This window comes from Carlito syrichta, unplaced genomic scaffold (assembly GCF_000164805.1).
Source record: "Carlito syrichta isolate Samal-C Ts95f unplaced genomic scaffold, Tarsius_syrichta-2.0.1 Scaffold304598, whole genome shotgun sequence".
In the NCBI taxonomy this organism is placed as follows: domain Eukaryota; kingdom Metazoa; phylum Chordata; class Mammalia; order Primates; family Tarsiidae; genus Carlito; species Carlito syrichta.
Genome location: NW_007248694.1, coordinates 417,075 through 428,130, shown reverse-complemented (window position 1 = coordinate 428,130; position 11,056 = coordinate 417,075). Strand labels below are relative to the sequence as shown.

At 41.4% G+C, this 11,056-nt stretch overlaps 1 protein-coding gene across 1 annotated transcript in view; it reads left to right on the top strand.

Moving 5' to 3' along the window:
• Positions 1 to 11,056, top strand: part of STX12 (syntaxin 12) — a 44,039-nt gene that overhangs the window by 6,881 nt on the left and 26,102 nt on the right. The window contains exon 2 of the mRNA XM_008060329.1: positions 9,917 to 9,986. Within this exon, the coding sequence (XP_008058520.1) occupies positions 9,917 to 9,986 (70 nt within the window). The remainder of the gene's footprint in view (positions 1 to 9,916; positions 9,987 to 11,056) is intronic.

Here is an 11,056-nt window from a genome sequence, read left to right as displayed (position 1 = left end):
AAGTCAGAAAGCTTATAGATGACCGGGCATGGTGGCTCAAGCCTGTAATCCCAGCACTTTGGGAGGCTTAGGCAAGAGGATTACCTGAGCTCAGGGGTTCAAGACCAGCCTGGGCAACTTGGTGAGACTTTGTCTCTACAATAAATAAAAAAATAAGCTGGGCGTGGTAGCGTGTGCCTGTAGTCCCGCTACTTGAAAGGCTGAGGCGAAAGGATCATCTGAGCCCAGCAGGTTGAGGCTGTGGTGGCCGTGATTGTGCCACTGCACTCCAGGCTGGGCAACATTGTGAGCCTAACTCAAAAAAGAAAGCTCATAGGCTTTAGAGTCAGCAGCAGATCTGATTGAATTCCTGCTCCTCTATGTACCTTGGGCAGGTTATTTTCCCTTTTTGTCTATAACCTCATTTATAAAATGAGTGGAATTGTTAAAACGGAGTGTATCAGAGTGCCTAGTAGACTGCTTGGCACATGGTAGACATTAAGTGATGACATTATTCGTTGAGTCTCTTGCCTCCCTATAGTTTAGTAGTTAGATGGGCAGACTCAGGAGTCATGCTGCCTGGGTTTGAATCCTAAATCTGTTTTTTACTAGCTGTGTAAACACATTGTTTTACCTCTCTGTTTCTCAGTTTCCTCATCAATAAGATGGAGTTAATAATACTTACTTCTTAGTGTTGTAAAGATTAAATGAGATAATTAATGTAAAGTGCCTAAAACAGTGCCTGCTGTTGAGATATGCTAGCTATCATTTTCCCTTTTCTTTTTTTTTTTTAACTTGTAATTCACCAGCAAAATTCTCTCACGGTTTAGCACTTACTTATTTTCTGTATTCTTTAATTAATTCAAGCTTTTTGACCTTGTCATTCCAACTAGAGATCACTATTAGTTTTGTGGAGACAGAGAGAGCATGCATTATGCATTTCCCTTTAGCCATAGTGCCTGGCACAGCAGTGGATATGTAGTTGGCATTCAGTATGTACTTAATTGATTTTATCATTGCTAAGTACATTTTTCTTGTTCTTGAGTTTGATAATAATAGCTATCCTTAATTGAGTGCTTTTATGTACCAGACATTGTTCTAAACTTAGCTTCATTTTATCCTCACAAAAACCACATGAAGGTTGTTAGTTCCATTTTTTAGACAAGGAAACTGAGTCAGAGAGGAGTGGAGCTTTTTGCTTAAGATCACTCTGCTAGGAAGTGGTGGAACCAGAAATCGAGCATAGGCAGTTTTAATTCAGAGCCTATGCTCTTTTTTTTTTTTTTTTTTTAAATAGAGGTGGGGTCTTGCTGTGTTGCCCTGGCTGTTCTTGTACTCCTGGGCTCAAGTGATCCTCAGCCTCCGAAAGTGCTGGAATTGCAGACATGAGCTACTGTGCCTGACTGGAGCTTATACTCTCCCATTATATACTCTGTCACTGGTATGGTAAGTGGAAGATTGTACCTTTGATATTGAGTACCCATTTTCTGTTTAGTTTAGAGCTTTACTATTACATTATAGTACAGTTGGCTTTATTGAAAAGTCAGGTAGTTTTCATTGTAGCTATATAAAAACAATATAAACTTTCAGAGTAAAACACTGAGATGACTTCATTGTCATAATCACCACATGGGTTGTCATTTTCTCATTTGGTATAAATAACGTTTTTTCATTGGATTTGTTTGTTTTCCATTTTGTATTTTTATTTTTTTTGTGGAGTCTTACTCTGTCCTCAGGCTGGAGTACAGGAGTACACTCATGGTCACTGCAGCCTTAACCTGCTGGGCTCAGGTGATCCTTCTGTCTCAGCCTTCCAAGTAGCTGGAACTATATGCCCAGCTATGTGCCACCATGCCCAGCCAATTTTTTAATTTATTGTAGAGACGAAGTTCGCCAAGCTGCCCAGGCTGATCTAGAACCCCTGGGTTCATACAGTCCTCTCGCTTCTACCTCCCAAAGTGCTGGGATTACAGGTGTGAGCCACTGCACCTGGCCCTGTTTGCTTTTTTTTTTTGAGTCACCACAGCCTCGACCTGCTGGGCTCTGGCGATCCTTCCGCTTCAGCCTTACAAGTAGCTGGAACTACAGGCACGCGCTACCACGCCCAGCTCATTTTGATTTTATTGTAGAGATGAGGTCTCGCCAAGTTGCCCAGGCGGGTCTCGAATCTGCGGGCTCAGGCAATCCACTCACCTCAGCCTCCCAAGGGCGCGGGATTACAGGGTGAGCCACTGAGCCCGGCCTGTTTGCTTTTAATATACTGAATTAAAACATTAGATTCTGTCAAATGAAGATCAATCTTTTTCTCACCTGTGATGGTAATTACTTTCTTTTTTCTTTATTTTGTTGAGTTGAAGTCTCTGTTGCCCAGTCTGGAGTGCAGTGGCATGCTTACGGCCACCCCAGCGCCGACCTGCTGGGCTAAGGTGATACTTCTGCCTCAGCCTTCCAAGTAGCTGGAACTACAGGCATGTGTTACCATGCCCAGCTAATTTTTTGATTTAGTGTAGAAAGGAGGTCTTGCCAAGTTTTCCAGGCTGTTCTTGAAACCCGTGGACTCAGGCAATCCACTCTCCTCGGCTACCCAAAGTGCTGGGATTACAGGCTGAGCCATGGTGCCCGGCCGGTAGTTATTTACAATATAATTAGACTTTGATTTGGATTAAGGTTCATTTTGAGATTTGGATTCTGCTGGTATCAGTCAAATACACATGAGGAGTTTTCAACTTAGGGTTGTTCCTAGTATGGATGTTAGCTGTAATGCATAATATGTTGATTTGTTTTATACTCTTTCAGAAGTTTTAGCCAGGATATGCTGTTAAAAATCAGTGATAAGAGAAATTGAATCCCAGTTTTAAAAAGAACAAGATGGCTTACACAGAACTGAAGAACTTGTTTTTACATTTGGCTTAGTCATCTAGTTTCTAGGATTATGTAGCATTTCATAGATGATATCCAATTATTTTCATCCAAAATATTGTAACATGCTCATTTAAAGTAAAACTTTCATTTACTAGAATGTGTGGAAAAGAAGTTTTCTCATTAACCAAGTTGACCAGAAGATTCAACTCATTTTGGTAAAAATATTTCCAGAAAGTATCATTTTTTGCTATTTTAAATACATGCAAGTGAAAATAAATATACAAGGGAGACCCAAAAAACCCAGAATTATCTTTTGGAGGGCAGGCCCCTTGTAGTACACTCGAAATTTGTTTCTCTGGATCAGACGGTCAACCAAAGTTTTTATCGGTTTAGACAGTTGTGTCATGATTTGTTTAAGAAATGTCCCAAGTTATGGCAAACAGGTGACTGGTTCTTCCACCATGAAAGTGCACCTACCCACACCGCATTGAGTGCTCAGCAGTTTTCGGCCCAAAACGGCATGATTCCTGCTCCCCACCCTCCCAATTCACCCTATCTCAACCTGAGTGACTTTTTTTTGTTTTTCTGGATGAAAAAAGTCCTCAAAGGGAAATGTTTTACCCATGTGGAAGAGGTGAAACAAAAATGGCAGAAGCAGGCCGGGCTTGGTGGCTCAGCCTGTAGTCTCAGCACTTTGGGAGACCCAGGTGAGTGGATTGCCTGAGCCTGTGAGTTTGAGACCATCCTGGGCAACTTGGTGAGACCTCATCTCTACAATAAATCAAAAATTAGCCGGTCGTGGTAGCACACACCTGTGGTTCTGGCTACTTGAAAGGCTGAGGCGGAAGGATCACCAGAGCCCAGCAGGTCGAGGCTGCAGTGAGCATGCCACTATACTCCAGCCTGGGTGTCAGAGTGAGACTCTGACTCAAAAAAAAAAAAGATGGCAGAAGCACTAAAAGGCATCAAAATTGACAAGTTCAAAAACTTTAGAGCAGTGGAAAAGCTTCTCAATAGGTGCAATTGGATCAAAAGGAGAATACTTTGAAAGTGACTGAAGTTTAAACATGTAAGAATAAATACACAGCCGGGCTCAGTGGCTCAGCCTGTAATCCTGCACTTTGGGAGACTGGTGAATGGGTTGCCTGAGCCCGTGGGTTCAAGACCCACCTGGGCAACCTGGCGAGACCTCGTCCCTACAATAAATCAAAAATTAGCCGGGGATGGTAGCGTGCGCCTGTAGTTCCGGCTACTTGGAAGGCTGAGGTTGAAGGATTGCTGGAGCCCAGTAGGGCACGGCTGCGGTGGCCAGGAGTGTGCTACTGCACTCCAGTCTGGGCGACAGAGTGAAACTCCAACTCAAAAAAAAGAATAAATATACAATTTTAAAATAAAATTGTGGTTTTTTGGGGTTCCCCCTCGTATGTATAAACATGTAAAATTCCTAGATATAACATTTAGAGGTCACTGAGTCACTATTTTGGAACAAATCCCAGATGATGATCATGGAGGGCAGAATACAAAAAGTTCTACTTCTTTGGGTTACAGTAAACTAAGACACTATTGTCCTTATGATTTGAGTTTAGGGTATCTGATACCTGAGTCTTGCTAGAAACTTTTAGGAAAATATCCTCTTTTTTTTTGAGTTGGAGTCTCACTCTTGTTGCCCAGGCTGGAGTGCAGTGGCACACTTACAGCCTCGGCAGCCTGGACCTGCTGGGCTTAGGCGATCCTTCCACCTCAGCCTTCCAAGTAGCTGGAACTACAGATGCACGCCACCATGCCTGGCTAGTTTTTGTGATTTATTGTAGAGACGAGGTCTTACCAATTTGCCTAGGCTGGTCTCAAATCCCTGGGTTCAGGTAACCCTCTCGCCTCGGCCTCCCAAAGTGCTGGGAATATAGACTAAGCCGCTGCGCCTGGCCAGGAAAATATCTTAATTGGGAATTTAGAAAGAGTTAATGAAAGCTTAGATTAATTTCCCTACTTAACTAGTGAATGATCCTATAAAGTCCCAGCCCCCTCACATTTCCAACCCCCATCCATCCCCACCCTACAAATTTGGTCATCTCAACAAAGGAAATCAGAAAAGTTGAGTTGGAAAAAAGTTCTGTGCTGAGAATACACAGAGAACAGCTGATTATTAATTGATTTTTTCCATATTCTATAAAATTCCCATAGCTCTGTAGGGTATTTAATAAGTTTTGATAGGTGATTAATAACTTGATACTTTGATATACCTCTAGAATTACTAAGGAGTGCTCTACTTTTTAAAGGCAATTAGCGGTGGCTCAGGCCTTTATCCTAGCACTTTGGGAGACTAAGTTGAGGGCATTGCCTGAGCCCATGAGTTTGAGAAGAGACTGGGCAACTTGGTGAGACCTTATCTCTACAATAAATCAAAAAATTAGCTATGCATCTTAGCATGCGCCTGTTGTTTTAGCTGCTTGGAAGGCTGAGGTGGAAGGATTGCCTGAGCCCAGCCAGTCGAGGCTGCAGTGGCCGTGAGCATGCCACTTCACTCCAGCCTGGGTGATGGAGTGAGACTCCAACCCCCAAAAATAAATAAAGGCAGTCAGTAAGAAGAGATGTAGTTCCTTTATTTTTTGCTGGATCTGCCTTTATGTGTCATCATATATTCAACCATTTTCTGGAGGGTGTGTGTGTGTGTGTGTGTGTGTGTGTGTGTGTGTGTGTGTGTGTGTGTGTGTGTTGGAGGGAGTTATGCATATACAAAAATGAGTAGATTGCAGTCTGCCCCCTAGAGACAATAGTCAGTCCAGTCCTATTTGTAACTTGCATTTATGAAGTTAAGGAAGTCACAGGTGGAACCTCACTCTCTAAGCCAAACTTTTGGGTTGCAGAAAATCTCCTTAGTTACATAGCATCATACTGGGACTTGAGCTATTTCATTATTGCTGAATTTTAGAACTGAGCAGTGAGTGATAGGAGTACTTAGTGATCATTTAGTCCTCACATAGTTGTGAAGAGTTTTTTTTTTTTTGAGTTGGAGTCTCACTCCTCGCACCTTGGCCTCCCAAAGTGCTGGAATTATAGGTGTGAGCCACCACACCCGGTCAGTTGTAAAGATTTAAAGAGAAAAAATAAAAACACAAACAGTACTTGATAAATGTTAGTTAAATCTGAATATCTCTACAATTGGTGAAAAAGAGACCTGGACAACTGAAATGACTTGCCTAGTGCCATACATCTAGTAGTCAAGTCTGGTTTAGATTTCAGGTCTCATGATTATTATTCCTAGCTTATATTCATTCATATCTTCTGCCTCAAAGAGATTGCCACAATGTAAAAGGGAGGCTAACTTAATGAATCAGTAATTAGTTATGTATGACTGGGTGCCTGGCTCTCTGCTGGACTCTGGTGATGCAGAGCAATATTCCCATAGGTGGGAGGGAATTGGGAAAGGGAGCAGGTTAGAGCAAGAACATCAACCTATTTGGAGCAGAGAACTATTTCGTTAGGGAGGTATCACTTAGGGTGAGGCTACATTAAACGCTGGGAAACCCAGGCCTGCCCTGTGCAACTAAACTCTATTTCCTTTAAGAGTCAACTTTGAGAGAACATAATGTGGCACAAAGAATGTAGCCATTGGAATTAGCCTGGGTTTGAATGCTGGTTATTATGACACTCTGCTCAAAACCCTTCCGTCGCTTCCCATTTCATTAAAATTAAAAGTCCTTATAATTGTTACATGGCCTTATATAATCTGCCTTCCTACTACCTCTTTAACCACCTCTCTACTCTCTGTTGCTCACTCTGCTGTAACCAACCTGGCCTACTTGCTGTCCCTCCATCACACCAAGCATTCTTGCCTGGGGGACTTTGTACTAACTACCCTCTTTGCCTAGAATGCTCCTCCTCCAATTAGCTGCATGGTATCAGAGAGGTTTTGATCACTCTGTATAAAATAGTATCCTCTGCCCTCCCTTGTCATTCCCTTACCAGAATTTATTTCTCTTTATACCACTTACACCACTGGATATATGTTTATTTATTTATATCTGATATATGTTTACCACCATACCACTTATACTACTTTATACTACCTGATACATGTTTATTACCTATCTCTTTTCCTTAGAAAGTAAACTTCTTAGCCAGGTTCAGTGGTTCAGCCTGTAATCCCACACCTTGGGAGGCTGAGGTGAGTGGATTGCCTGAGCCTGTGGGTTCGTGACCTGCCTGGGCAACTTGGCGAGACCTCGTCTCTACAATAAATCAAAAAATTAGCTAGGCGTGGTAGCGTGCGCCTGTAGTTCCAGCTACTTGGAAGGCTAAGGCAGAAGGATCGCTGGAGCCCAGCAGGTCGAGGCTGCGGTGGCCGGGAGCGGCCACTGCACTCCAGTCTGGGCAACAGAGTGAGACTCCAACTCAAAAAAAAAAAAAAAAAAAAAAAAGAAAGTAAGCTTCTTGAAAGCAGGCATCCTAGCCGGGTACAATGGCTCACACCTGTAATCCCAGCACTTTGGGAGGCCAGAGGATTGCCTGAGCCTGTGGGTTTGAGACCAGCCTGGGCAACATGGCGAGACCTCATCTCTATAATAAATCAGAAAATTAACTGGGCGTGGTGACTGACCCCCCCCCCCCCAAAAAAGAAAGTATCTTCTAGGGCATAGAACAGTTTAGAGTAGGTACTCCACTCTGAATGAATGAATGAGTTCTATAACTCTTATGAGGCTCATTGTGCTCATATGCAATATTGGGATGATAATACTTACATAAAGGGTTGTTGGGATCAAATAAGGTAATGCTATCAAATACTTAGTATCTGGTACATAGTAAGTGCTCTGTATATGCTAATGCCTGCCTTCTTTCATGTTTTCTTCATGGATGCCCAGTTGATAGCTTTAGTGGTATCCTGATTCCCATTTTACATAGATAAAAAGGACATTCTACATGGTAGTGATGAAGAAAAGTGGTTATATCATGCATAATACTAACTTAGCAGAATGCAGTAATTATAGTGTTTATGTTTTCCCAGGGAACTATTAAGCTATAGGTAACTCTCACTTAGTAGAGTAGATCTATTTTGGGGATGTTTTGTCAAAAGGCAAGCTTTTAATCAAGTGAATTCTATATTTCCATCATAAAACTGGATCACATTTTTGCTAGGAAAACATTATCTCAAAATAGATAAAACTGTAATCTGAAGTGCTACAAATCTATATGTTCTTGACTCTGGAAATTTTTGCTTAGTGACTACAATGATGCAGTAATTTTGTCTAGGGAGAGATAACTTGTATATACTGCTAAGGTCTGGGCTGCTCTGCTGCTGTTTAGGAGTAGAGTAGCTGTTTGCCTAATCATTGCTTCTTATCAAACTTAGGAACTATTATTAGCATGTCAGTGTTATTATAAGGTAACTGGTACTTAATAAATTTTAGCTTATTTTTTGCTAATCTTGGTGACCAAATTAGGAACAAAGCCATGACTGTGATCCTTAAATTTTGTTATTTTAAAGAGTGCCATTACCAAAAAGTGAATTTAGAGCAATTAACTTTAAATTTCAAAATTATAAGTGAAGGTTCTTTCATATTGGACATGGAAGCATTGTATGTATATTGCCTACATAATATTTACAAGTTAAACAGTATACTTTGATTTCCTCATCTTCTTCCACTAATATAGTCAGTTAAGCATTCTGGTGTTTCAAAAGTGACATTTTGATGTTAATCCAGAGAGGATAGGAAAGACTTTCATAAGGGAGGCTGTTTGGCTGGAAGAGCTGTATACCTATTGTGTTATGTTATCTGTTGAAGTTCTATTGAAACTTGAAGATAAGTGTATTTTCTCTGGGCAAAGAGTAGTCTGTTAATATGTTCTGTATACCAGCTGCTTATAGTAGAAGACAGTGAATGCTCTTAGAAAGCAAGCAAGCAGCCGTGTGCGGTGGCTCAGCCTGTAATCCCAGCATTTTGGGAGGCTGAGACGAGAGGTTTGCCTAAGCCCAGGAGTTCGATGCCAGCCTGGGCAACTTGGTGAGACCTTGCCTCTACAATTAAAAAAAAAAAAAAAGCCAGGCATGGTAGCACACATCTGTAGTTCCAGCTACTTGGAAGGCTGAGGTGGAAGGATTGCTTAAGCCCAGTAGGTCGAGGCTGCAGTGGCCATGGGCAACAGAGTGAGACTCCAACTCAAAAAAACAAAAACAAAGCACGCAAGCAAACAAGAAATCATACAAGATACTTAACCTCTTCTTCTTCTTCTTTTTTTTTTTTTTTTGAGTTGGGACTCACTCTGTTGCCCAGGCTGGAGTACAGTGGCACACTCATGGCCACAGCAGTCTCAACCTTCTGGGCTCAGGCAATCCTTCCGCCTTGACTTTCCAAGTAGCTGGAACTACAGGTGTGCGCCACCATGCCCGGCTAATTTTTTGATTTATTATAGAGATAAGGTCTCGCCAAATTGCCCAGGCTGGTCTTTAACCCCTTAGACTCAGGCAATCCTCTTGCCTTTGCCTCTCAAAGTGCTGGGATTACAGGCGTAAGCCACCTTAACCTCTTGTAAATATTTCATCTGCAAATGAAGATATGTCTACTTCAGATTATTGCTGTGAAAATTAAATTCATAAGAAAATGTACAAAAAAGCTCTAACCATAGTGCCTGGCACATAAAGGTGCTTAATCAGTGGTAACCTATTAGTAATAATAAATATACTTGTCTTTCCAAAAATGTTTGCTATAGAAAAGTTATTTTGTACTAGTGGATTTAAATTTTGTATTGTTGCAGATTGACATTTGATATCAAGGCCCTTCCAAAGGTGTTGGAATTTTTAACCAATACTATGGGAGATCTAGAAAAATTAGCATATTATTTGGAGATTATGAATAGTACCATCACCTTCTACTTAGTGACATAGTTATCCTATAGGAGAAAAGTGAGTCTTGTAATTAATTTTTAGAGGAATGTATGTGTCAAGGTTTTGGTCATAGCATGGTTTCTATTAGTTGCTTGTACTTATTCTGAATGTGGAGAGACCAGTGATCTAAGATGTAGGGTATTCATGATGAACGTATTTTTCTGTTAAACAAATCTTTTCCCCCTCTCTCCCCAGCCGCTCAGATAAAGAATTTGATGAGCCAGCTAGGAACTAAGCAGGACTCAAGCAAACTACAGGAAAATCTGTGAGTAGCTTCCTACCAGGATTGGATTTTATGAGGGTCCTTTGCTGCACAGTAGCTTTGGTTTCAGGTTTGTGAAGTCAGAATGAGAGGCAGTGGGTCATGGGGTAATAGCTGGATCTAAAAGAGGGGCAACAAAGTGTATTCATGGATTGTGATCTCCACTGCCTTTCAAAGTCCTTGAACTCTGATTCTTTCTTCTCTGGGGCAGTTTAGTAGAACAATTTAGGGAAGTAGAGAAGGGAACTCCTGTCCTTATTAAACCATATTCTGCTCACAACTCTACCTAAATGAGCTTCCTTGTTGGCACAGGACTTCTGATGATCTAGTCTAGTTGGATTTCCAACCACAGTTGGTATTCCATATCAATGGATTCTGCATCCATGGATTCAACCAACCATGGATCAATATATTTGGGGGAAAAATTGTGTCTTTATTGAATGTGTACAGATATTTTTTATTGTCTTTAGTTCCTAAAAAATACAGTAGAACAACTATTTCCTTGGCATTTACATTGTATTAGGTATTGTAAATAATCTAGGTGATTTAAAGTATACAGGAGGATATGCATAAGTAGCAAACATACGCCATTTTATATCAGGGACTTGTGGAGAGGAAACTAATTCCGCAGAATACTGAGAGACTACTGTGTATATAATATTAGAAAAAGTTATTCAGAATGACCCAAGAGGAGCCTGAGGGAGAGAATAGTGGTAGTATAGACTCCTGGGTTTTTTTTAATTTTTGAGTCAGAGTCTCATACTCTGTTGCCCAGGTTGGAGGGCAGTGTCATGATCACAGCTTACTACAACCTTGACCTTCTGGTCTTAGGTGATCCTTCTGCCTCAGCCTCCCAAGTAGCTGGGACTACTGGTGCATGCCACCATGACGGCTAAGTTTTTGACTTTTGTAGAGACAAGGTCTCACTATGTTGCCCAGGCTGGTTTTGAACTCCTAGGCTCAAGCAGGTCTCTGGTCTTGACCTCCCAAAGTACTGGGACTACAGGCGTGAGCCACTGCACTCAGCCCTGATTCTTTGTATCATATCCTCTTCTTTTTTTTTTTTTTTTTCA